Genomic DNA, 25290 nt, shown 5'->3' on the forward strand with positions numbered 1-25290 from the left:
TTTGCAGCTCATCGTCTTTCCACAGAGAACCAAGAATAGGTATAAGGATATACAAGGATATATAAATACAAGATAATAATAGGGTATAAAAAGGCAAGGTTAGACAGAATTATTCAACGGAATCTCTAAATTGAGCAATATGAACGACTATCCTCTTTCGTTTTTTTGTTTTGACCTATTTCGCCAAAAACATTTTTGTTTGACCATTTTCGCTAAAACCTTTTTTACGCAAAATGCAGTTAAAGCAAGTATTTAAAATAAGCCAGTCAAGTACCAGTCAAGTGATTAATCCTATAAAATTATGTGGGCATGGCTAAATGTTCCATCAAGCTATTATGGAATAATAATATTCCACAGAATATCAAAATAGGAATATGTAAAATAGAATTTGAATTCGTCAGTATGTTTACGGTATATTTTTTAAATGACACGGTATATTTCGGTATATTTCTGAGGGTCGTATGCTATTGATAAGTCCGCGGTCGCACTGTTCTGTATACACACACATAGCGCACGGCTGGAGTTTTTTCTTCCGCTAATTTCGTCGAAAAAACTAAATAATCTGAGCGAAAACTGTAAGGACGATATAAAATCTTATTTATTTTCTGGTAGGCTTAAATAAAACTACTGAAGTGTCTGCGGAGAAAGTCGCCAAGTCATAACTATTTGGGGCGTGGACGTGTTGTTCATACGAAACTTTTATAAAACTGATATCTGATATACGCATGGCAATTTGCTAATTGTTGCAGAAAAACAGAATAACGGAGTGGCTAATATTGTAATCACTTTGCTATAAAAACGCATATATGTTGGATTTCATTTGGTTGCGTTTTAATTGCGCAGTGTGAAAAGAAAATCGTGAAAATCAATATGGCGTCATTGAACGTCTTTGTGTCGTGGCAAGGTGCTGCCAACTTGTCTATGAAAAAGTAGTCGGGTGAGAGATAGTAGATTTCCCGTATACCTTTTGATCGAACGTCAAAGTTAGTTACAGGAAATTCAACTCGAGAAACATTCGTGCATTAAAAACATTTTACATGTTCATAATTTTTTGTTGCTAAAATATAGAAAAAACCGAGTTGTTAGTCTTAGAGTGCAGGGCTGTTTTGGCCAATTATCGATTGCTATCATTCGATAAGCGCAACTCTGTATCTATAAACGCGAAACACGTTTTTCTTTTTCGTCGTAGCTCATATGCAAACAGATTGAAAATTGCAGAGAAGATTTATCTTAGTCCCAATACTAAATAGGAAGTCGAAGTAGGTATTCTCCTGAAATATTGGTTTCACGCACTGGCAAAGTGGAATTTTACGATCCTCAAGTATTCAATTATACAAGTTTGTACTCAGTATGGTGTTTTTACTATTCTAGATATACCACACAAGGCTTTAAGAGCTGTTTTTAAATGGAATTACGTAATCTGTGGACAAATTGTATGCATTAGTCACGCACACACCCACAAAAACCGTTGTCGCACGCATGATCGAATTTGCACGCGTGTGAAAGAGACGGCAATAGAGCAGTTGCTGTGGTACAGTGCTGCCACCCTTTTCGTATTTTTGTATACTATAGAGAGAAAAATGGTGAGTTTTCGGCTGAGTGACGGAATCCGCCCAGTTACTAACTTTTCTTGATTTAATTTCTTTTTGTACTTGAAGCCGCGAATAGTACCATTACAGTTATTGAAGTGCCTACGGGTGCTCCTAGACAACAATGGTGGCATTTTGAGCGCTCTGGAAGTGAAGCGCATAGCGGGGTAAGTTGAGAGCGCGTCGAAGTCGAAGCGCCCTCTAGCGTCAATCTAATAAATTATGTTTCCCAATTTTCGCAGACTCATGCAGAAATATTCAAAGAAGTTGGTTTCCAAGTGCGTTTATGTACAAATTTTGAAGTCGACTAAGACTGAGCTTCTGGGGGATTTCATGGCCTCGAACGGATGGACTTTGGTTTACAATTGGCTGAATGACTCCATCCGAGCTATGAACTGGCCCCTGGTGCAGGAGATCCTAGAATTACTGCTGCTTTCCCCAGTAGATGTGAACAGATTGAAGATAAATTCAGCACCCATTTTGGTCAAGGCTCTGTGCAAGGATGGCGGCAACGAAGGTAAGTAAGAGTCTATTGATCCCCGTCTCGATATACCTGTGCTCTGCTCGTACCTGGAAGGGATTACTTATTACTGTTTCGGTCAACTTTCCAGGTGTTCGCATTCTAGCCAAGCGGCTAGTCGAACAATGGCTGAAGATTGTGACTGAGAACACGAGTGGTGCACCTGCAGCGGCGGTGCCTGCCATTCCGCCCCAGATTGGGGTTACAGCGGCCACGGCGACGGATCCGGCCACTGGTGGTACGGTGGACTCTGCCTCGTCGTCGGACAGCACGGATAGTGCGGGAACGCCGGTGACCATGAACTACACCATTGCCTCGGCCCAAAATAGCAACAACCACAACAGCATAACCATAAAATGGAAGTCAGTCGAGCATTTGGACACAGATGATATGAATAATGTTGACGATGATGGTTCCACGCAGCCATCTGAGGCTGGTGTTAAGAGCAGCAAAAGTCCTGAGACAAGTGCCAGTCTCCAGAATTCGAAAAAATCAAGTTTAGATGATAGTTGTTCAGCAGAGGTTAAATCCGGGGAGGAGGTTGATAATAAGAAGCATAAGAGCGCCCGAGACAAGAGTAAACGGTCTGAGAAAGATCGTGAGAAGGATAGAAAGTCTTCGTCCAGTCACAGGTCGTTCTCATCTAGCCATAAGTCGTCGTCGTCCTCCTCCTCATCATCGAAGAGCTCGTCAAAGAGCTCGTCGTCCTCTTCGTCCCATCGCAGTTCGAGTTCCAGCGACAAACACCGTGACAAGGACAAGTCTCGCTCTAGCTCAGGTTCTAGCTCCAGTAAAGATAAGGAGCGTAGTAGTTCATCCTCGTCGTCCTCTTCGAATAAGCACAAGTCAAAGTCCTCTTCATCGTCGTCGTCGTCGAGTTCCTCCTCCTCGAGCTCGAGCTCGTCCAAAGATCGTAGCCGCGACAAGGAGAAGGATAAGTCCTCGTCGACGGCAACGAAGCAAGAGAAAGACAACAAGCTGATGCCTCCACCAGCGCCAACTCTATCCCCGGCTCATTCACCGGCCACGGGTACTGTAGAAAAGAAGGAAAAGGCTGAGAGCGAGACTCAAAAGCCCAGATCGATACCTATCATGTCCCGAAAGGCATCGATATCCATAGAAATCAGACGCGACACTGACAAGGCGGCCACTGTTAAGACGTATCAGTCCAAATTCAGATCGCACGGACTTACAGAAGAGGCGCCGCCTCCTCCCTCTCGAAAGGGACTGAGGAAGCCCACATCCATCGTCCCGACACCATCAGCACTGCTGTCGTCCACTGTAAAGAGGCCCTCGCCACCGCCCCGAGACTCGCCGACGGAGAAGAAGCCCAAGATCGACATGAGCAATGTAACCGGCCACGTGGAGCGACCAGGAGCGGCCAAGCTGATTGCTCCCAAAAAGAGTAAGCATCTCTTATTCCAAACTTCCTTACTAATCCCCTTTTCTCTGAGCGTTTATTCACAGGTCGTCGTATATTGGTGGTTTTTGCAACATTTTTTTTTTTTGTCGATTCAGTTATCAGAAAACCGTGTTTTCTGTTTTATTATCTGTTGATCTTTTCCCGATTGAAGGTGTTTAATTCTAGCTGGGGGCAGTTTCACGACAATTGGACTAAATTCAGGCTTCTCAAACAGAAGATACAAAAAACCAGAAAAGATGGGGGCCGTGCATTTCAATTACACAATCAATTGGCTATCTACTCGATTCATTTGGAGTCATGGCTTGTGGCTAAGCAACTGATATCCAGTTTTGGAATGATATGAATATTAGAAGAAAGTGTATGTTGGATTTGTGGATTTGCGGATGATTGCCCTGTCCGGACGACAGCGACGGTGTCGCTTCTGCGGTGTCACTGCGCATGCGCATCAGTACAAGACGAAGACTGGGCCTGGTGCCAAGTGTCTGCCTGGTGTTAAGTATATAAATCTCTTTAAACGTACTCGTTACTGCTTTAGGTTAAGCTTTTAAGGTATGTAGATTCACTTGCCAGCCCACATACAAATAAAAACGATTTTCCATTAGAAAAATTTACTTTTTCTATTGAATAAAAAATGCATTGAACGAAAATAAAACCCAAGACAATGTTAACTTGAGCTGGCGGTTCTTGTTTTGGTTTTGGTACCCACGGTAGAGAAGCGCACACTCGTCAGATCGATCAGCAGACTGCCACCAAGCTGTTTGTCGTGGGGTCTGATCTTCAAGATCATCAGCATTTGGTGCGAGTGTGTGTGTGTCGGGTGTGATTCCCATCTCCCTGGTGCTACCAATATCTGAGAACTGAGAAGACGCTTGCCAGTGTTCCACCCACACCCCGATCACTGTAGTGCGTCACCTGCGCAGGGGCTTCGGCCTTGGCTTTATCTCTATTTCCTCTGTCGATTCGACGGATAAGGAGCCAGCCTGCCTACCTGCCTGCTCACACATTCACACAACCACAAGCAGTGTACCGATGCGTTATTCCAGACCCGACGTCTGTGATCATTTTATATAATACTTTATTGAGTAGGGTATCCATAGCGTCCATAGGGTTATATTAAAAGAGCAAACAGGGGGAAAAGCAAAAGCCACCAATTGTACAAATCTGTATAAATAATCATAATATAATATATCTCATTAAAAAATCCCTTCTATGATTTCTTACTTACGATCTGTTTCGACTTTTTGCTTACAGTTTGTACGTTGGTGGAGACGAATCTCTTCTCGGATGCCCTGGCAGCATCCATCGAACCCAAAAAGGTGGTAAAGCGCAAGCGGACACAGTCGGCCAACTCGCCTACGGACAAGGATGCGCCATTGGCTCCGCTGAAGTTCTACCAGGACACCCTGGACGAGTCGAAGGGAGACGAAAAGTCGGACGACAGCACCAAGGAGAACGATGAGTGTCGCTCGAGTTCACCCAATGGGTCCGTTGATGCGGATGACGATGACATACCATTGAAGCGGGTTAAAGAGGACATTGAGCAGAAGGTGCAGAAGGGGAAGGCGGGCGGCGAGAGCGTCGACGCTGGTGAGGCCGGCTCTGATGGCGCCGAAGACGTGGCCGAGGAGCCCAAAAAGCCGGGACCAGGATGCGGACCTGATGGCCCACCCGGCGTTCTGATGCTGCATCGTCGCAAGGGCCCCAAAAAGAAGCTAACCTGGCAGCCGGAGGACAAGCTCACCCAAATCCGCTTCTTCGAGGTGGATCTATCCGAGCGAGTTAACGTTACCAAGCAGACGTTCACCGAAATGAAGAACCTGGAGCGGTACAGCGAGCGCGACGCCTTGAACATTTCCCGGCGAGGCTTCGATGACTCCATGCAGCCGCAAATGGAGTGGCGCCCCCTCATTGAGGTGGACAACGTGCCGGATCACCCCAACGGCAACCTATCCAAACAGCGCCAGGTTCAGGCCGAACGCGAGGCGACGACGCTACGAGCGCTCTACTTCTCAACGGACATGATTCCGGACAGCGCCGCCGAGGCAGAGCTGGAACCCCACTTTGCCCACGACATTCCGGTCATCCCCATGGATGACCTCACCGGTAACCCCGATGCTGTCAACGACTACAGCGACCTCACGTGGCCCGAGCCCAAAGGCTATGCTCCCAGTGGCATCGGAGGCGTCGGAGGCAACTCCGGCGGCCCTGACATTTCCTACAATGACGGTGGCATGAACAACATGATGGGCCCGGGTCATGGAGGACCCCCCAACATGATGACCAACAATCCCTTTCAGCCGTTCGCCAACAACTTTATGCCCAACGGAGTAAATCTTCCTCCCAACCAGCAGATGCCGATGCAAGGACCCGTTCCAGGACCAGTTCCCGGACCAATTGGCGCTCCAATCTGGCAGAACCAAATGGGGCCGGTCGGCATGGATATTAACAATATGGGAGGAATGCCGCCCCAAAACTATATGGGAAATCAGTTTGGCAGTCCCGGAGGTCCTCCCTATGCATCTGGCCCCCCTCAACCATTCAACCAAGGATTCAATCCGATGATGATGAACGGACCCGGACCAGGACTAGGACCTGGACTAGGACCTGGACTGGGACCTGGAATCGGACCTGGCCCCGGCCCAGGCATGCTACCCAATGGACCCATGATGCACAACAGTCCCAATGGTCCAATGGGACCCAACGGACCTATGATGAACAACAGTCCAAATGGTCCAATGGGGCCCGGGCCTGGACTGGGCCCGATGCCCAACGGTGGCGGACCACGGAATAACAACAATAATCGAAATAAGAACAATGGAGGCGGCGGTAACTGGCGCAGTGGCGGCAATAACTTCCAGGAGAACTCCGGTGGCAATTGGCGCACAGCGGGATCTGGCTCCAATAGAGGCGGCAACACGGGCATCTGCAAGCAGTTCATGCGGGGTCACTGCAAAATGGGCAAGTCTTGCAAGTACGTGCACCCGCAAAATAAGCGCATGTAGAATTTGCCCGAATCTTCCCAGGAAGATTCAGTTGTATAGATCTCAGACGCAGACGCACACGCACACGGAAACACATTTTTAAACATAATCTGCGTTATTTTCCACAATAGAGGCTGGCCATGTCCCCCATTAGCCGTTAGCCGTTCACTGAAGCCACTGAAGACTGTAGCCAGGTCAGGCCTCCTGCCTGTACCTGCCCGCCCCCTAGTTATTATAACTCTGTATATATGTATGTATCTGGTATATGTCAGTAGATGTAGGTCATATCCTTAAGTTATTTAATCATTACTTGTATAGCCCAGAAGACAAGTTTAGGTAGTGGACAAGATATTGTTACTTTGTACTTATCGAGAGATCGATCGATTTGAATTTTGTACGCCCCAATTTTACGAAACCCCTTACTATCGTAGCTTTAAGAGCCTATGTCTACATTATTAAAGACCAAGTCATATGATGAATTTAAAGTTCTCCCACTTCTGGTGTCTGCTCTGTCTATCCGCCAAACAAATCGATTTCCGCCCCGTCCCACCTAGGGGTTGCACTTAACCTGAAACTTGTGCGGCTTCCTCGCGGCAGCCGCGACCCACAATTCTGTTATTCATTCTGTTTCAGTTTAAGCTATTTCATCAGCGCGTTCAGTCCAGTCTAGTCCTCCACTATTCGCTATGAAGTTCATCCATGTGGCACTCTACTGCTATGGCTTACTGGCCACCGTCAGTGGACTCAGCTTTACGGTCACCTCAAGGATCTTCATGGACGTGAAACACAATAAGCAGCCCATAGGGCGGATCACCTTCGGACTGTTTGGAAAGCTGGCCCCCAAGACGGTGGCCAACTTCCGGCATATTTGCCTGCGCGGAATCAACGGTACCAGCTACGTGGGTGCCCGCTTCCACCGGGTGGTAGATCGATTTCTGGTTCAAGGCGGAGACATCCTACACGGCGACGGTACCGGCTCCATTAGCATCTACGGCGACTATTTTGAGGATGAGGACAAGGCCCTGGCAGTTGAGCATAACCGTCCCGGGTATCTGGGCATGGCGAACCGGGGACCAGATACCAACGGATGCCAGTTTTATGTAACGACAGTTGGTGCCAAGTGGCTGGACGGTAAACACACGGTCTTCGGAAAGGTTCTAGAGGGCATGGACACAATCTATGCCATAGAAGATGTGAGTAACCCTTGAATCTGATCCTCTATTTTATCTGAATAATACATTTTTCGTTTCCTATCAGGTAAAAACAGACACGGATGACTTTCCCGTGCAGCCGGTCGTCATCTCCAACTGCGGTGAGATTCCCACCGAGCAGTTTGAGTTCTATCCAGACGACTATAACATCCTCGGGTGGATCAAAGCGGCGGGTCTGCCCGTGACCAGCTCCTTTCTCGTGTTACTCATCTTTCACTATTTCTTTCGACAGCTGAACATGTACTGTTGAACCCCACCTCCACAAAACGAAGGAAGAGCTTTATTAATGCACATAAACACAAAATATAAACCGTAATATTCAACGCAAACACCCACAATCAATAGAAATAAGTCAAGTGGCGATATAGCCTTTCAGCAGGATAGGAAGGGTAGGACCCATGTGAAGCTATAGGGAAGGATATAGGATATAGAAAAGAAGCTTGCTTGTGAAACGTTTACTCACGTCTATGTATATGTAGTCCTCGACCAGTTGATTCTTTTGGTAGTAACGCGACTCTGGCTTGAAGTAGCCAACGACTCGGACATCGACCCCGGAGTAGTTCATCTGACTGTCTGAGTATACTTTGGCAAGGGTAAAGTGATGCTTGTGGTCGGGATATATCGAGAGATTGAGACTGTTGTAGTATTCCTCCATTAAGTGCCGGTCTTTGCCTAACAGTGACCGCTGATGTTTCAGCAGTTGGTCCAGATCGAAGGAGTGGGCGTGCTTCAGATTGGGATCCTGGGCATCCATCAGGCGCTCCAGCATGTTTCGATATTTCTTCTTGAAGTACTCCAGAGCCGTGCACTTTTCGGACCAGAACGAGAATTTCTTATCAGCGCTAATGAGAATCGAGACGCGTAGATAAGATAGAATATATGGTGATTTACATTTCGCCTTCAACTTTTGATACTCACTGCAGTTCGGGGCTAATGCTAAAGTCGACAAAGAGACCGGGTATCCGGACAGCCGTGCGGGCGGCGGCTATCAGCTTCCCGGGGCCGAAGAAGTGCAGCTGCAGTTCGAAGCGGCGCAAGGTGTTGCGATTGAGATGACCAAGGTCCAGGATGTGGCCCTGCTGCTCGCAGGGAATGGGTTGGACGATGAAGTGCTTGACATTCGGCGGCAGCTTGTAGCTGGCCGCCTTGTGGAGTTTCTGCTGGCTCTGGTAGACCTCTTGGTGCTTGGCATACAACTCGGAGCTGTCGCGGAGGCGGTTGCGATATCGCTCGCCGAGAAGCATCTGCTTGAGAATGGTAGCGTGGGGCAGCTCCTGGTTGTTGTTGACCAGCACGTAGCTCCGGACCATTTTGAACAGCTGGGTGTCGTGGTAGCGCTGTCGCGCACTGGACATATCCTCTTCGCTCTCCGAGAGCTGACTGAAATCTTCGGATATGACATCCTCCAGTATGCCTTCCTCCTCGCCATCGGCTGCGGTCAGCTCCCCATCCGTCTCGGTGATGCTCTTGAACATCTCATAGTAGTAGATGCGCTGCAACAGGCGATATTCCTCCAGGATAGCAAGCTGCTCCTGGGGGACCCCTTTCAGCTTCGAGTCCGTCTCCAGAATGGGCATCACCCCTTGGCCCCTCAGACAAAAGTGGCTCGAGGCACTGGCGTTGATCACCACCCCGAAAGTGTGGCAGAAGCTCTCGCTGAAGCCGAGGACACCTTTGACCCGCATCTGGTCGCTGGCCAGAGGTTCCAAGTGAATGTAATCGCTGCTGACTAGCTTGCAGTAGCCCTCGATGAAACGCTTCTCCTGTGATCTCTCCGGCGGAATCTCCAGGACCACCAGTTGTAGATGGTATTTGGTCACGTTTGTGACGCGCACTACGGCATTGAAACTCTCGTACCACGGCTGAAGGGGAGTCAAGATGAGATAAAGGAGGGCGAGTGGAGTGTCCTGTGCCTGTTCATGTGCCTACCTTAGTCCCTAGGTAAACGCTCTCCTTGTGGAACTTGATCTTCTGTGCGAGATTGACCAAAGTGACCGACAAGTACTGGCTGCGTCCGCCCACAACCGTGAGCTGGAAGAGGGCCCGCATTTCGTGTGAGCGCCGGATGTGGGGCAAGTGCAGCAGGCATTGGTGGTCCGGCTGGACGTCGGGCACCTCCACCTCGCCCTGCTTCTCGTGGAAGTAAATGAAGCGCTCGGCGAAACAGTACTCCGAGGAGGCGGGAGAAAGCTGGTCACTGGAATCGACGTGGAGTCTGTTGAGCAGGTCGTAGATGGTGTCACGCACGAAGCTCGAGGTGCTGTTCTGCTCCATTGCGGTGTCTTCTCCAGACTGTTCCTCCTTTGGGTATACAAGGGGGCGGTGGCTGAGATCCAGGTCGTTGACGATCTCATCGAGTATCTCCAGGATGAGGTCGCCCGTCTCCGAGTGGTGGCTGAATTGGCAGCGGCACTGCTGGTAGCGGAGGGTCATGTTGGGCTCGTCCTCGCAGCTGAAGTTGTACTCGAGCATGCGCAGGATTTCCGAGAGGAAGTCGGCCACCATGCCCTCCGGATCATCAATGTCTCCCACGAACTGCTCGGACGTCTCCAGGCGCTTCCACTTGAATTCGGCCCGCAGGCAGCCCTGATTGATGAGACTTACGTTGCTGTCGAATGGTATGCCACGGTCGAAGAGCACCACCTCGGGCTGGAGGATGAGTACGTCAGGCGCCTGGACAGAGACCTTCAGGGAGAGCGCGTTCAATTGTCGCCCCAGGGCCCAGACGCTGATGCGACCCTCCATCTGCTTGCAGAACAGCTGCTTCATGGCCGCCCTGTTAAGGATGACAAATATCTCCTTGTGCTGCAGCGCCTCGATGGGCATGAGGATCTCCTTTTCGAATGAGTCCTCGTAGAGCTCCTTGATTCGAAAGGGCCCTGTGGCCTGGAGCCTAACCTCGGCAATGGGAACCGAATGCTGGTTGATCAGAATAGGGGTCTGTACGTTTGAGCGCTCCCTCAGCGGCTCACAGCTATGGTATTGGAAGAGCATCTGCTTGCGGTTCCAGATCAGCTGGCAGTCGGTGAATGTGGCCTTGGCCGTGACCTTGATGGTGTATTTGCGCTGCGGATATTTTTGGTCGGTGACCTGCAGCAGAAAGTCGCTGAAAACCACGCCCTCCTGGCAGGAGCTGGTCATTATCTCCAGGGTTTCCACGCATTCCGGGGGCAGGTAGAGATGCTTGGGCATTATGTCAAAACGGGCCGTCAGTGGCTGAGAGGAGCAGGACGAGAATCGTCCATTTTTCTGGGCGTAGGTCTTCAGGCGGGTGATGGTGACGCGGTAGGAGCGGAGGCCCTTATTGATCACCTTCACAGGGAAGCGGTGGTTGTAGATTTTGTCGTGGAACTCTTCCTTGGTGTCGGTGTAGAGCAGCCCAGCATCGAAGCCCTCTCTTATGTTGGGCTCAAAGTACAGCGGCACTCCCTCTACCAGGAACGTGATGGGTATCTCCATCACGTGGTCAAACTGCAAGTCCACATAAAGGATGTTCTGGTAGAGGTCTGGATCGGGGAATATCGCCACCAACGTGGTGTACATGCTCTGTCCAGTCGAGGCCAGTACTCCGCCCCTTGTTGTCAGATATTGACCGGTGGTGTCCTTCTACAGAAAGAGCATACAAAAGTGATAGCTAAGAACAGAATAACTGACATTTTCCTTACCAAATTCATTGTTAGCTTAGTGTTGGTGGGCGTGTAGTTGTCTATGTAGAAGTGGACCTTGTGAAGCTCATAGGTCTGCAGGCGGTGGTGCACATAGGTGGGCGTGATGCGTATCTCAGTGGGCAGGACGTTGGCGATCAGATGAAAGGGGTAGGGCCGAGGGGCGCCTACAATCTTGACCAGACCCGTGAGCCGGGTATTGCCCAGAGAGCGAAAGGTGACCGTGCATTTAGCGAAGATGCGAGAACCAGAGCCAATGTAAAACTTCCAGATTCCATCCCGAAAATTCATCTCGTTTGGCTATCGGAGGAGATGTGGGTTAAATCAAATCGACACGCAGAATGGATGAATAGATGCTCACAATGACATCAAAGTGCAGAAAACCACCGGTGGTGGATCTGTTATAGAAGCTCATGTCAAACTCGTACTTCTCGCCCGCATAGACAGTCCTAGGCGAGAGGTCCACCATGTTGGTCCACTCAATCTCTGGGGTCACGCAGTTGTACTCGAACCATAGCTTGGAGCACAGAAAATCCGACTTGATGAGCGTCTTCACGCTATGATGATCCTCACTGGAGCCCGAATTGGACAGAACTGAGGGGCAGATGCGGACGTTGAGGGCGCGATGGAAGTACCCCACCTGGTTGGGGATCAGCAGGATGGTGATGGTGCGTCCAGTGTTAGGCCGCAGGTAGATAATCTCGTTGTCGCAGTAGACCTCACGCGGGTCACTGGGTATCGCGTTCCAGTCCATGAAAATAAAGTTGTTGTGCTTGGTGAATATGGAGAAGTACTTGGTATTGATGAGGCCATGCAGCGCCTCCTGGATCACCCGCTTGTCAGTCTCCGTCTTGTCGAAAATCTTCTGCTTCTTCAGGTTCGTCAGCAGGTGACTGGCCAACATTGGAACGGGCTCTAAGGAAACAGATATCAAATTATCCGTGGATCAGTATCCATTAGAGATGGTATTACCCATCACTTCCTCCTCGAATTCCATGCTGTACAAGGACTCGTTTATGTGGAGGGACTTCATAGACAGCATATCCGGCGTGTTTGACGTCAGGTTGATGCTGTTGTACTCCAGAGAATCGTTGCGCATGTCCTCGTGGGCCCGTTGCAAGTGCTTGATGGGATCCCGCACAGTGATGGGCAGCATCTCCGTGGAGTCGCGAATGTTCAGCACCAACGGCTGCTCCTCCCCATCGTCGCTGGCCTTCACCTGCAGCGTAATAGGCACCGCCAGCGGATTCATGAGCAGCATATACCGCTTCTGAGGCACGGCCATGGGTATGCTGCCGAATTCTACGAGTTGTGGAAAGGTGCGCAGCTGGACATGCTGCCCAGTTCCTCTGGAAGCAGGGTGGAGGAGTTGTTGGTAGGAGGTCGTGCTAACGGAAATGTTCTGATCACTCACTTGAGGTAGACCTTGTAGTGGGCTCCATTCACTACCTTAAAGCGCAGCGTGATCGTGAAACGGGCGGGATGGGTGGTGTAGAAGGACAGGTTAAAGGTGCCCCGGCAGCAGGGCTCCAGAGAAAATCCCTCCATGGGCGTCATGCGCACCCCGCCCATGTCCGGCTCGAGAGTGTCCTTGTAGGCCACCTTGGCGGGCACAGCTGGGAGTAACCAGAGGACATACATATGTAGATGAAGTGGTCGGCAAAGTCTTCAGACTCACCATCCACATTAAGGATCTTGATTTGGGAGCAGTGCTCCTCCCCCAGATAGATCTTGCGAAAGTCAATCAACTTGGGATACACCTCCACCTCGATGCCGTCAATCTCTCCGGAGACAACGAGGAAGTGTGACTCGATGCAATCTTCCGAATCGGTAAAGCAAAAGGTGAGCCGGGTGCGCTGGAAGTACGGTGGCTCCGCATCGTCCGGGAAGGGTTCCGTGGCGTCGTACAAGGGCCTGAAGCTCACGACGATTTCCGCCGACGACCAGGACGGAATCGAGTGCGGCGTAACGAACCCGAAGTGCTTGGCGGCTGAGATGCTGTATCTGACGTTCTGTATGTTGGGATTTTCCTCAAAGTCGAAGAGAAGGACGCTGCGCATGCTGACGGCCTCATCGATCAGTTTGTTCGATAAATGGGAGTCAATGCTCTGCGACGCCGACTCTGCCAGATTCGGGTTTCCGTCGAAATTGCAGGACACCCTCACCTCGTGTGGTGACTCGTTGCACACGGTTATAGTGCGCTGCTCCTCGCGGGAGAACTTGGTCAGGCCGAAGGACACGCTACCTCCACTCAAATGAACGCCCATCGACTTGGCCGTGAAGTCGAAAATGATAATTTTGGATGCACCTAGGAAGGGAGAAATTACTCGTAGGAATGCTGCGACGGCGACAGATCTCTTGTCACGAATACCTACTCACACCGAACTTAATGTTGAAGAATCCCTTCAGCGACTGCAGCTTCTGGACGTGGAATACCAGGAGCACTTTGATATAGTCTTTTGGCGGCAGCAGATCCTTGTTCAGAGTGTTCAAAGTCAGTCCCCGATTCGTGCTGCAATGGGAGTCAGCATTCAGATTGGATTCGGTGATGTGATTTGAACGACTAGTACATACTTTCTGAAGCGCATTCGGATGCGTTCTTTTGTGGGATTGTAGATGATCATCTCGTAGTACGACTTGTTGTTAGGGACGCAGCGCGGCAGGGTTAAGAACTCGCATAATGAGGGTTCCTCTAGCTTGTGCACCACTATAGAGGGGCATCGTACAGACTGGGGACTGATATCTGAGTGGGAGACATACCAATGATGGGCACTTGGAAGATGATGTTCGGGTGAAAGGACTCGACGTAAATGTGGCGCCTTCGGTTGATATCATGCGAGGTGGTGGCTCGGATCCAGATCTTCACCTCTAGCGTCTGGTCGGTTTCCAGGTAGCGGTGCAGATCCAATTCGGGTATCGAGATGGATGTGTCCACGGGGCTGTCCGTGCTTACTTGGATCAGTCGGGGATACTGTATGGGTGTGGGTTGATCAGCGACGAAGATTGAGGACTCGAATGTATGGGTGATAGCCTACCAGTCCATTGTTCCTGATGTTGAGCGTGAGGCCGTAGGTGGAGTTGACCTTGAAACGGCGATGGTGAATCATAAGACGAGGCATGATGTGCAGAGAATCAATCAGGTTGGAGTACTCGCTATAGTCTGCGGGTTAACAGGGAGGTATATGGGGAATGTCTTCAAGATGGCCTTCAAGCTTACACTCTTTGGCTATGCAGCAGAAGTTCCCCTTTGATTTTGGCGTATTCCGCCTTGCACTAACTCGCAATTCCTCTGTCTCTGACTCTGTTTTGACTGGCACCTTGTCATCGTCAGTATCTACGCGTGGCGCTGGCGCGTCATTGGCCACATGGTGTACTTCAGTATCACTCATCGTCAAACATGTGCTATTTCGAATAAAATAAAATATAATATTTTATATACATATTATAATTTGAGTTTAAATGCAAAGTGAAATTCAAATTCGCGCCACAATTTCACAACGATTTCCAGCAGTCTGGCAATGCCTTGGCGCACTGCTTGTATTGGTTTTCAAATGTTAATTGTCCAACACTGACAATTTTAGGTTTTCCAATGGTTCACGTCTCGAATCCTATGGCTGACCACTAGGTTCACGTCTCGGATGGATCCGTCTATATAATTTTTGTCGGGGTCCGATACTCAATGCTAAAGTTCGTCGCAGCCGTGCGGCCAGCCGAGGCGGTGCCTCAAGCCGAGCAGCCAACCATTTACATCTATGTATGTATCTCATTTTCCCAACATTATTCTCTGTCTCATTTTCTTTCGCTTTGAATGTCTTTCCATCGCATGATACGGTCTGGTGCGAGGTGCGGTGGGGGTTTGCTGGCGGAAAACAATTTCAATTTGGCAATGACCAACGCAGCGTGAGACCCACAAAATGTCGAACGTGTTGCAGCCACATCTTCGACCTCAGCCCCAAAACCCAACCTCAGCTCTGGTTCCAATCCCATTCCCATCCTCAATCCCATCCTCATCTCCATCTCCATCTCCGGGTTCCATCTAGCCGGAGAGCAATCCCAACCGCAGAGCTGCCAATGCACAACAAAGTCCGGCTGCTTGCCTTATTTATTTGTTGGTCCGTTCGCTCCGTTGCTCTGCTTGCTCTCTATCCTACTGCATTTGGCAAAGGACATTTCGTCCTTTTGTGCAAAATTAATGATATGGGCCTGGGCCTGGGCCTGCCCCAGGATGCCTATGCTGTGCTGTGCTCTGACTGTTGTGCGGTTGGCCTCTCCTATTGCCATTTTTATTGTCAACGGGTCCGAACTTGAGATAAAAATTTGCCGGAAAAGCCAGGCGACCACAAAAAGCCGTACAAAGAAAATTGAAAGAAATGGTTGGCAACAGAAGGGTATCAAAGGACTAGGAGGAGAAAGAGGAGGAGGATTTGCATGTGTTCCCACTCTCATTTCCATTGTTTGACTGTGGGCTGTGGGCGTGTCCTCGGACCTGTTATCGCCGGCAAAACGCTTATAAATCACGGCCCTTCACATGCATCCTCGGACCTCCTCCACGGATGCGGACAGGGACACAGATAACGGCGCTGTCCGCCTGCCACACATGTCCGCTGGGACGGTATGGAGCGGTTAGAGCGGGAGAAGGGTTGGCCCAAAATTGCAGCATCCTTCCATGGTTTGGCAGGGGGAAGGACTCAAAGACTCGGGCATGTTACATTGATGGAAAACAATTGCCAGTCAGTCCCAGACCCCCACTCATCACATCACAGTTGAGTTGCTATTTTTATTGAGTACAAATTGGATGCCATAATGATGACAAAGAACAGCGCCCAGTCCCAGTTCCACTCCATTCCCTGTCCCAGTCTGTGCCATTCGCTAGATGACATTTTTATGACATCCAATCCGGAGTCTGCGACTGATTGCTCTTGCTCTCCTCTTGTGCGATGCGGTTGACCAGGGTCGAAGAGCAATGGGAGGGAACCTGGTGCTGCTACTGCTGCCGCCCGTTGACCCCTCTCCAAAGGGAACCTCAAGGGTTCAAGCAGCGGTGGAGCAGCAAAGGGTTTTTATTTGTCCGGCTTATGTGCTCCTTACGACTGTAAAGTGGCAATTCTTTAACAATTTATGTTGCCAAACCAAAGTCGAGTGTGTGCCCGGCAGTGGGATTGGGTCGGGGACTGGGTCGGGGCGCGTGGGTTATACAAGGATGCTGCCTGCAACAGCTGACGCCGCTTTTCCCACTCCAATCCTCCCACCGCCAACGCCAAAGCCGTAGCCGTCGCTTTTTATTTTGTTGGTCCGTCGGCGGCTGTGAAATTTTCGTGAATTTATGAGCACTTGAGAGCAGGCGCCAACGCCAAAAGCAGCCCTATACGAATACTAGTGCCATTTCATCCCATCCTATCCGCATCTTCGAAGGGCGACTTTGTTGGCCTAATATAAATTTCAGCTCGAACAACAAGAAGCAGCTAGAGGCCGGCGGAGGAGGCAAAGCCCGGCAACATTTTAATGCGGCACGCGGTATTTTTTTGTTTTTTTCTCGCTTCACCCCTAAGTGGCAGCAAACGGGGCAATAAAACGGTCCTCCGAATGTTATGAAAGGATTGCGGGCAAGTGCGATCCCTCGTAAATCGTAGGCCGCCAGAAGGGTAAGGGAGGGAGTGAGGCGGAAGTGGCAGTCGCATAAAAATTAGTTTACGTGGCACATAATTCTGCATTAATTTCATTTGGAATGGCCCTCAAGAATGGACATGGCAGCAGCATGTGACCCAAAACCACTTCGAGAACTGAATGCGAATGCGACTGTAACTGTGGATGGCTTGCCAAAAACCACTTTGCCACATTTTAAAGTATCTGTCAAATAAAGTGTGCACAGGAGACAGACCAGAGAGGAAGAAAGAAGGGACAGAAGGAACAGCCAGGGCTGAGAGCAAACAAAATGCAACAAAATATTTTGTTATGCTGCACACAGAAAAAACATTCAAGACAAAGAAAAACCAGAACGGAAGGAGCCGAAGAAAGGAACCGAAGTTTTGATACCCTTACTAGATCGATTGATCGAACGTTTCCTAAAGTTAATTGAATGCACTTTAAATTTACAATTCAGCGCTTTTGTTTCATAATCCTTAAGCGATTATCATATTACCCTCTGGAAGGGTATAGCGCAAGGGTATAGGAGGCCGAGTGGGACGAGTCGGAGGAGGAGCAGCCGCAGCAGCGTCCAAACAAGAGAAGAAACAAAAACAGAGACCAGAAGAAAAACAAATGCTTATAAAATGATAAGTTGCAGCTGGATGAGGACGTGAAGTCAAGTGAAATGTAGGAGCAACTGCAAGGACATGAGGAAAGGACACGAAAGGACCTGCCATCGACGATGTGTTGCGGAAATATTTTGTGTGAAATTATTGCGGCGCTAAAGAAAAAAAAGACAAGACACAAGAACTAGTACTAGACATAGATAATACCCTCTGTCAAAGCTCCATGGAGTGGATATCATGGTTGAGCTCGTTTACACAGCCATTTGCATCACTTAGCATGGCAGTGCGGTGGCGTACACGTGATATTTGTTGCAAGTCCAACGCCAGCTAGCGGGCAACCGCAGCAGCAGCTAATTAGTGTGACAAATTGCTTAGTCCATAGTCCAGAGGGACAGTGAGACCACAGCCAGAGCCAGGGCCAGGCCAGAGCTCTGATGGCCAGTTAGTTCGCTGTCAGACCAATGCCGAATGAAAACTCATTAAAAATTTACAATTGATTGACTGCCCAATGTCCGCAGTCATCCGTTCGTTTCGAACGTGAATTTTGACAGTCTCCGAGAGTAGACACAGGACACTGGACCGACAGACCGAATGGACCATGCCCAGCTGACAAATGATGCACACACAAACGAATCGAGTGTCCATATGGCGACGATGACGATGGCCCCCTCGATGGCTCTGACTGATGCAATTTATGCTAATGCTCGTTAGTGAAATCAAACAGCAACAGAACAGAACAGAGCAACAATTGTGTAAACAACAGGGCCGTAAAGCAAACGCAAAACCAATGTTCGTGTACGTGTGCACAGGATGACGATGGGATGTATGGCTGGATGGGTACGGGTACGGTGCAGAGGGGCAGAGATGCAACTGCAACGGCAACTGCAGCGGCAACTGCATCTGTCGGTTGCACAAAATATTGACGCATATATTGGCAGTGACAATTAATCTGCTAATTGCCAATTTAAGCACGTAAACCAAACACAGGCGGTGGCATCGACATGGCCAGGGCGTGGCCATGCCACAAAGAGGGGGAGGGACAGCAGTGGTCATCCGGTGGTACTCCTGACAGGGGTCTCCATTTATGGACGGACCCAAAGCCGACTCCTCGACTGCATCTGCAAGTGAATTTGATTTCCGTTTGATTTATGCGTGCAATACTCGAGTACTTTTGGGTAATTTGAGCTAATGAAAGTCAACAGAAGACATACGAGGCACAGCACTCAGGATTGAGAATTGGGGGATAAAGGAATGCTGCCATGGCACACCACTGGCCTGGCATATGAATAATCAAAGTTTAAAGCGAACTCATAAATAAATTAGTTGTGCTGTTGACACGACGACAAATTGATTTACATTCAGAGGTGGCGACATAGATAGAGACAGGGGCAGGGGCAGGGGCAGGGGCAGGGGCGTGGTGTGAAGTGCCAGTGACTCCGGGAAACCGGAATCCAGAATCCGGATGCAGCACAATAGAGATCTAATGAGCACGCACTGCCTTCCGTCTTCCGCCTTCGAGTGGGGCACGAAATATATTTCATCTTTTCCATTGCGCAGAATTCTTGTAAAACTTTCATTCTGCTTAGCCTGGCCCTGAAAGGAGGGGCAAGCCCCGCATCCTTGTCAACCAAATGCGCTCCATTGTTGGCAGTCTCCTAGGCTAAGGCTGTCCCTTACTGGAGACTGACGATTGTCGCAGCTCATTAAATCCAAGGCAAGACAGCAAAAGGCAAGCCACAAAAATCCCTTTTTGCTCTCAGACAAAGGGCTTCATTGTCCCCATTCCATATTCCCCATTCTCCCTTCCCCATCCATGTCCTACTGTCCATCTCTGCCACATTCAAAATGCCATTAAAAGCATACTAAAATTAATTTGTAGCAATTAGTTGCAAATTGCAAGAAAGCAGAGTTGGTCAGAGCAAAGCAAACACAAGCCCAAAGCGAAGGAAACCATGGAACCGAAAGGAGGACTTCTGTCTGGTCTGTCCAGAGCTCTGGCCGCAGAGAAATTGCTCAACATTTTTATGTGTTTTTGCTCATTTAGAGAGCTGTCTATGGCCATGCCGAGCAAAATCATAAAAACCCACTGCCAATTGCCCTCAGAGTCCGCACCGCACCGCACAGCACCGCCCCACGAAGAGACACCAGAGTGCAGGGTAGAGATGCGGCAGAGTAGTGGAGCATAAATAAATTCTGTGTTATTTTTGGCAATTATTTTCACATTCGACTCTCAGTCCGTCTGTCTGGATGACTGTCCTTCTTGCCCCTATTTCCATCTCTGAGTGTGTCTGGAGCTCATTTGTAATTTGCAGCTAGTCTCAGCTTCCGAGAAATGCTTCTAGCATCAGACGAGAGGCTAGAGTTTGAGAATATTAGGCTAAACAGAAGGCAGGACATGACGAGCAGTCTACTTGTTGCAGTTGGATTCATATTGGGTAGGGTATTCCTCTGTCGAACACTGCTCCTTGGAGACCCCGTTGCTATTTGTTGCTGTGACGCCATTAATTAGCCCCCAACCTACGACTCCTTCTGCGTATCCGTATTCCAAATCCAACTGCGATTCCCAGACAGCGATAGACATCTCGGTGCCGGCATTTGTCTTGACAGGCCAGGAGGAGTATGATGGGGGGCATGACACATGTTGTCAGCAGGCTCATCTTTCTTGCCTCCCATTGCTGCTTCTGCTGCTGCTGCCACACAACTATTCGCTCCGCTAATTGGAAAATGTCACAATTTATTTTATTTTTATGTTTAATTGGATTCGGGCTCACAGAAAGTTTACCCCAGGGGTTGGGGTAGAAAGGTTGGGGTTTGGGGAAGAAACAGGAGCAGATGGGGGCAGCGGGGCATCCCCGTCGCCTAGGTACGATGCATGATAATTTTCTTAATTTGCACGCCTTGATGAGCAGGAAAGCAGCCAGAGAAGAGGATACAGAAGAGGCAGAGACAGAGGCAAGTTGCTAGTGAGAAAGCGAAACTTTTTCCATTTTGCTGATGGCATGTGTACGTGTAAAAGTTTTGCCCACAGCTGCCATCACAGAGGAGATGGGGGTGGTGGCTGGTGGCTGGGGGCGATGGTTGGCGATGCCAACGACAGCGACAAGAACGACTCTTCAAAGGTGCAAATAAAGTAAATTATTAGATTCTTCTTCGGGCGCTGCTTCTTGTGGATTTCCGCTTCAATTACAGCCACTGCTCGCATAAATTTCACTTGACAAACTTTCTCCTCCGCATAGTTGGATGGCAGCCCGCTCACACACGCACACGCATTGGCAAATTACGGACTTCCGCAGGGATGTGACATGTAATTGCTATTACCTGAACCACCAGCCAACTTTAATGAGTGTCGTGATGCCCACTCTCTATATGGAAGGGGAGGTCTGCTCCATTTCGGCATCATTTAAGAAAAAATGAGAGATCTAGCGATCAGTGATGAAAGACCCAAACTTCAATATCTGCAAATAGAATCGAACTTTGAACCGGCAAATCTTTTGTTCCTTTAGGACCGTATGGTTTAAGGCAAGTCTCAGTTTGTCCAGGTATTGTTTCCGTTTGACAGCCAGCGATTTCTCCATTTTGCGAGAAACCCCAAGCCTTAATCTTGGGTTACTTTTTCCTCGAATGCGTAATAAGAAATTTAAGTTATCGTTAGCCCCCCCACTTCTTTCTTAATTCAGGAGACAGTGCATAACTTTATATGGCTTTGAAATCAAAGGCGGCTTTAGGTATAATTTCTCAGGCATATAAATAAATCACGTTGTCTGCCAGATAAAAAGCTTTATTGGCTTCATTATGGCATCAGCAGCAACAGCCGGGGCAGCATCAGTATAAGAAGCAACTTCAGCGGCATTCCGGCCAGGCTTAATGAGATATATGCTGACTTACATTGCGTATACGCCATGCGCCACGCCGCTAGGCGGCTTGTCCTTTCCTTCATCTTATGTGTACCCCCGGCCCGGGTCTATATTTCACCCTCTGCATAGGGAAGGGGGGAGTGCGCATAATAAATTTTCATTTTAATGACTTAACGCATAAAAACAACGAAGAAGCTTCGGCTTACAGGTGTGTGGTTGTTGGATGTTGGTTGTTTTTCTGGTTGCTGTTTTTACAACCATTCCGAGAGCTGAGGAATGTTTTTGCTGCGTTCGGTACATATTTCTTTGCTTCATTTGTTACGCATTTCCCTGCCACAATCCCCTGCCACCCGTATCTGTACAGGGCCCAAGAGGCGTCGCATAAATGTGTTGGCACAACATTTTTATGATGACGTGCTAAAGGGAACCGCTGGGATCTGTAGGAACAGGGAGTTGGGGATCTCATCGACACCACATCGTGGGGTAACTCGCAGCGCACCTCAACCACGCCCTCGAGCAAAAAGTTAATTAGAAATTATGCTCGAGCTGTGCACGGAGACGCAGGCGGGGAGGACATGTATAATGGGAGCACACAGAGACAGGGACACAGCACACAACACCTTTGGGCTTTCGCAATGAGGCTTAAAAATCACACACACACACACACACACACACACACACACATACAGAAAGAGAGAGAGAGAGAGAGAGAGAGAGGGCGAGTGACGCATGCTGAGACTCATAAACCTCGACGGCATAAGCATAAAGCTAATGAATGCCACTTTTGATGTGTGTGTGCGTAGAAGGAGCGTGACAAGGCTTAACGCGCCAAGAGCCCACAGTCCGCAGTCCGAAGTGGATCCTAGAGCAATTCGAAGAGCGGCACTCTGTTTGATTCAAGGATAGCCATTGACAAAACAGGAAGGATCTCCAGTTGAGATAAGAGCAAGATGAAGATCCGGCAACAAAATGTTGAAAAACAAAACTAAATGACGCATCTCCACTCCAGCAGGAGGACATTCATTTGTGGTGTGAGGTGGTAGAATGATATCCATTTTCGCAGTCAATTTTCTTTTATGTGTTTCCGTCGCACTCCTCTACACACCCCACTCAATGCCCACACGCGTGCGTTCGCGTTGTTTTTATAGGACTAAACATATTTTTCGCTTTTGGCTTTGCATACTTTGGGGCGTGCGTGGATTTTCACAGTGCGCTCCCAGGGTTGTCGATTGACTTCGTTTTGGCCTTCAGTCCCGCCTCGCACGCAGAACCCCCCAAAGCTTGGCAACCCTACCCATCTAGGTGAAGATGGCTGTGGCTGTGGCTGTGTGCGTGTATTTTTAATACATTTTCGGCAATAACAGAGAGACAGCCATAGCATCAGGGGGAAGGGGACAACAGAAAAAGAGAGGAAAAAATTACCATGCCCGCTTATCAACACACACACATCAGCATCAACATCGTTTTGCGCGATAGCACTTTGGGGAGCAACTATACAGCGCGTTCGTTCTCTGTGACAGTGACTAATAAAAGTACACATACCCACACACACACAGAGTTCCTGGCATTCCCACAAAAGCAATATAATAGTCAAGCAGCGGCGCTCGTTTTCCCTCTGCCTCTTCCTCTTCCTCTTCCTCTGCTCTCTCCCACTCTCTCTATTGTAATATACAATATTTTCCGCTTTCTTTTTCCAGTTTTCATTTGTTACTAAAATCATAAACAAATGTTGGTGCAGAGTTTCCAGCTATCTCGCATTCTATATATGGCCCCAGGCACACACTCACATACCCCTACCCATACTCAGAGAACAAATAAACTGCTCATAAAGCAAAAAATTACAAAAACAAAAAAAAAAACAAGAGAGAAAAGCTACTTCGGGGGTCGAAGACTTAGATCCCCTTGAACATCCATTGTTAGTGTGGGAGTTACATATTTATTCATCAGATTTTAAACACAAATTGCAGATCTATGTAGAAGCGCTTGACAGCCTTAAGATAAATACTAGGATCTAAATATTATTATCCGACTAAGGCGGAGTAATTCACTTTTTGACGTGATGCAATGGAAAAAGATCCCAATTTTACTAGGAACCCGACATCTGTATTTGATGGAGCTAGAAATGCTTGTTCCTCTAAGTCGCAAACATTTGTGCAGGCATTATACTCTTCTCCAGGGTACTTTTCAAAAGAAGAAGCAGAACGAAACGAAACGAAACGGGACGAAAAAAAGGCGTAAGAGCCAGTGACTATGAATGGTTGAGGGCAAGGAGGGGATACTGATGGGTATGGTGGGGTAACAGAAGGGGATAGCGACTTAATCTCCATCTAAACGCAATGGAGTCGTAATAACAACAGAAAACAAATAAAAAGCACAAACATACAAGGCGTACTCCACAAACAGATACATACTCCTTCAGCAGATACACGATATCTACACATACGCTTGTGTGTACGAGTATCTGTGTGCATATGGCCGCATTCATAGTTTACGTTTTTTCCACTTCATTTTATACGTTTTGCCCTTGGTCCTCTGCTTTTTTCCATTTCCATGGTTCATCTTTGCCCGCAGAAAGCGTTGGAAAAATGGCAATTTTGTGTGCCCTTTTTTCCCCATTTTTCTTTCATTCCAAGTCGAATGTTGACTGGACTGTCTCACCCACCAACTGACTGACGGGCGGAAGCGTCGGAGGGACTTACTCACTCGCTGATGGTCTGACGGAGCAGGAGGCATCTACGAGTGTGTTGCTGATTAGCCCACTCGGGTGCCATTGGCGTGCTTCATTTGATCCTTGGCCGCAGCTCCACTGCCACTTCCAGCTTCAGCTCTAGCCTCTGCCGGAGTCCTGGGCCCTGTCGTAGTTGTAACATTGTACATACTTGTCCGTTTATGTCCGTTTCCATGTCCGTGTGTGTGTTTAGGTGTAGTCTCTTTTGCCATTCGCTCATCTTGTCCTCTCCATTCTCACTGGCCACAAATATGAGCGTGTTGGGGACAACGACAAAAAATACAAAACAACAAAACGAAGCTCAATATGTGGGGTGCCCTACACTAGGAGCCTATGAATTTTAGGAAAATTATATATGTGTATATTTTACAAATAATCTACATAATGGGTATCATCTGGTTACGCGCTAAAAGAAAGACTACTGCGACGACTTTATGCCTTATTCGCTGTTATCTATTCTGTGTAAGCGATTAAATCCATATCCCAGCCATCCAAGTAGCGTCTTTCGAGGGCTTCGATGTCGAGTCGATTCATTTCCTCTGCTGTCGCCTCCTTACATGTTGCCTTTTACTATTGTACATGATTGTGTTGTTGTCTCGCCTCATTTGAGTTCTTCTTTGCTCGTATTCTCTGTATTTTCTCTTCTCTCTCTCCTTCGGTTCGTTGCTCGTTGTTGTGCTGTTTTTGTGGTCGTTTCCCCTTTAGCCTTTAAGAAATGGAGAAATACTCCACCAAATTGCTGCCAAAGGAACAATGAATTTGCTAGGGTATTGAGTGCTTCGACTAGTCCATCCACATCCACATCCACCCACTCGAGACTGTCTCCCTAATTTGGCCATTATCCAGGTTGATGAGATCGTAAAGTGTATTTGTATTGGTACTCGTGTCTGTGCATCTGTATATCTGTGTGTTCGTGCTTGGGTCTGTGTGTTATGCCACGGACGGTTGAGTGCCGGGGCTAAAGTAGGGACAATTTTCAGGTCATTTAATTCAAAAGTCATATGTTGTCGTAATTGAAACCCGCAGGGAGCGACAGTGGCAGCAACACGCAACACATTCGCCACGGAG

At 48.6% G+C, this 25290-nt stretch overlaps 3 protein-coding genes across 4 annotated transcripts; 2 read left to right on the plus strand and 1 right to left on the minus strand.

Annotated features, from left to right (window-relative positions):
- The first annotated feature begins 468 nt into the window (after positions 1 to 468).
- LOC108162913 (serine/threonine-protein phosphatase 1 regulatory subunit 10) lies at positions 469 to 6998 on the plus strand. Of its 2 annotated transcripts, none has more exons than XM_017297890.2 (6): positions 469 to 575; positions 1372 to 1583; positions 1659 to 1756; positions 1832 to 2106; positions 2201 to 3514; positions 4784 to 6998. In XM_017297890.2, exons 2-6 carry the CDS (start codon positions 1581 to 1583, stop codon positions 6532 to 6534), a joined length of 3441 nt encoding a protein of 1146 aa, XP_017153379.1. In that variant the 5' UTR covers positions 469 to 575; positions 1372 to 1580; the 3' UTR covers positions 6535 to 6998. The 2 variants fall into 2 exon arrangements, with proteins under 2 accessions (XP_017153379.1, XP_017153378.1); XM_017297889.2 differs by lacking the exon at positions 469 to 575 and adding an exon at positions 1190 to 1259.
- Positions 6999 to 7138: 140 nt separating this feature from the next.
- LOC108162914 (peptidyl-prolyl cis-trans isomerase, rhodopsin-specific isozyme) lies at positions 7139 to 8053 on the plus strand. The gene is made up of 2 exons (XM_017297891.2): positions 7139 to 7706; positions 7771 to 8053. Exons 1-2 carry the CDS (start codon positions 7200 to 7202, stop codon positions 7972 to 7974), a joined length of 711 nt encoding a protein of 236 aa, XP_017153380.1. The 5' UTR covers positions 7139 to 7199; the 3' UTR covers positions 7975 to 8053.
- On the minus strand, positions 7966 to 14825 carry LOC108162912. Its single transcript, XM_017297888.2, has 14 exons — positions 14607 to 14825; positions 14425 to 14549; positions 14150 to 14360; positions 13964 to 14096; positions 13765 to 13901; positions 13068 to 13697; positions 12804 to 13005; positions 12362 to 12738; positions 11751 to 12304; positions 11390 to 11689; positions 9654 to 11330; positions 8643 to 9586; positions 8188 to 8566; positions 7966 to 8130 (listed from the first exon to the last, which is right to left on the minus strand). The coding sequence occupies exons 1-14, from the start codon at positions 14776 to 14778 to the stop codon at positions 8077 to 8079; spliced, it is 5895 nt and encodes a 1964-aa protein (XP_017153377.1). The 5' UTR covers positions 14779 to 14825; the 3' UTR covers positions 7966 to 8076.
- Between the last annotated feature and the right edge of the window lie 10465 nt (positions 14826 to 25290).

This window comes from Drosophila miranda, chromosome 4, assembly GCF_003369915.1.
Source record: "Drosophila miranda strain MSH22 chromosome 4, D.miranda_PacBio2.1, whole genome shotgun sequence".
NCBI lineage: Eukaryota > Metazoa > Arthropoda > Insecta > Diptera > Drosophilidae > Drosophila > Drosophila miranda.

Excerpts from the sequence above, each read along its gene's own strand:
- LOC108162912 (XM_017297888.2), bottom strand. The coding sequence starts at position 14,778 with ATGAGTGATACTGAAGTACACCATGTGGCCAATGACGCGCCAGCGCCA. Across the intron at positions 14,361-14,424 it reads ACATCAGGAACAATGGACTG|TATCCCCGACTGATCCAAGT; the intron begins GTAGGCTATCAC and ends ACACCCATACAG. Across the intron at positions 14,097-14,149 it reads CTTCCAAGTGCCCATCATTG|TGGTGCACAAGCTAGAGGAA; the intron begins GTATGTCTCCCA and ends GCCCCTCTATAG.
- LOC108162913 (XM_017297890.2), top strand. Across the intron at positions 1,757-1,831 it reads GAAGTGAAGCGCATAGCGGG|ACTCATGCAGAAATATTCAA; the intron begins GTAAGTTGAGAG and ends CAATTTTCGCAG. Across the intron at positions 2,107-2,200 it reads CAAGGATGGCGGCAACGAAG|GTGTTCGCATTCTAGCCAAG; the intron begins GTAAGTAAGAGT and ends TCAACTTTCCAG.
- LOC108162914 (XM_017297891.2), top strand. The coding sequence starts at position 7,200 with ATGAAGTTCATCCATGTGGCACTCTACTGCTATGGCTTACTGGCCACC. Across the intron at positions 7,707-7,770 it reads CAATCTATGCCATAGAAGAT|GTAAAAACAGACACGGATGA; the intron begins GTGAGTAACCCT and ends GTTTCCTATCAG.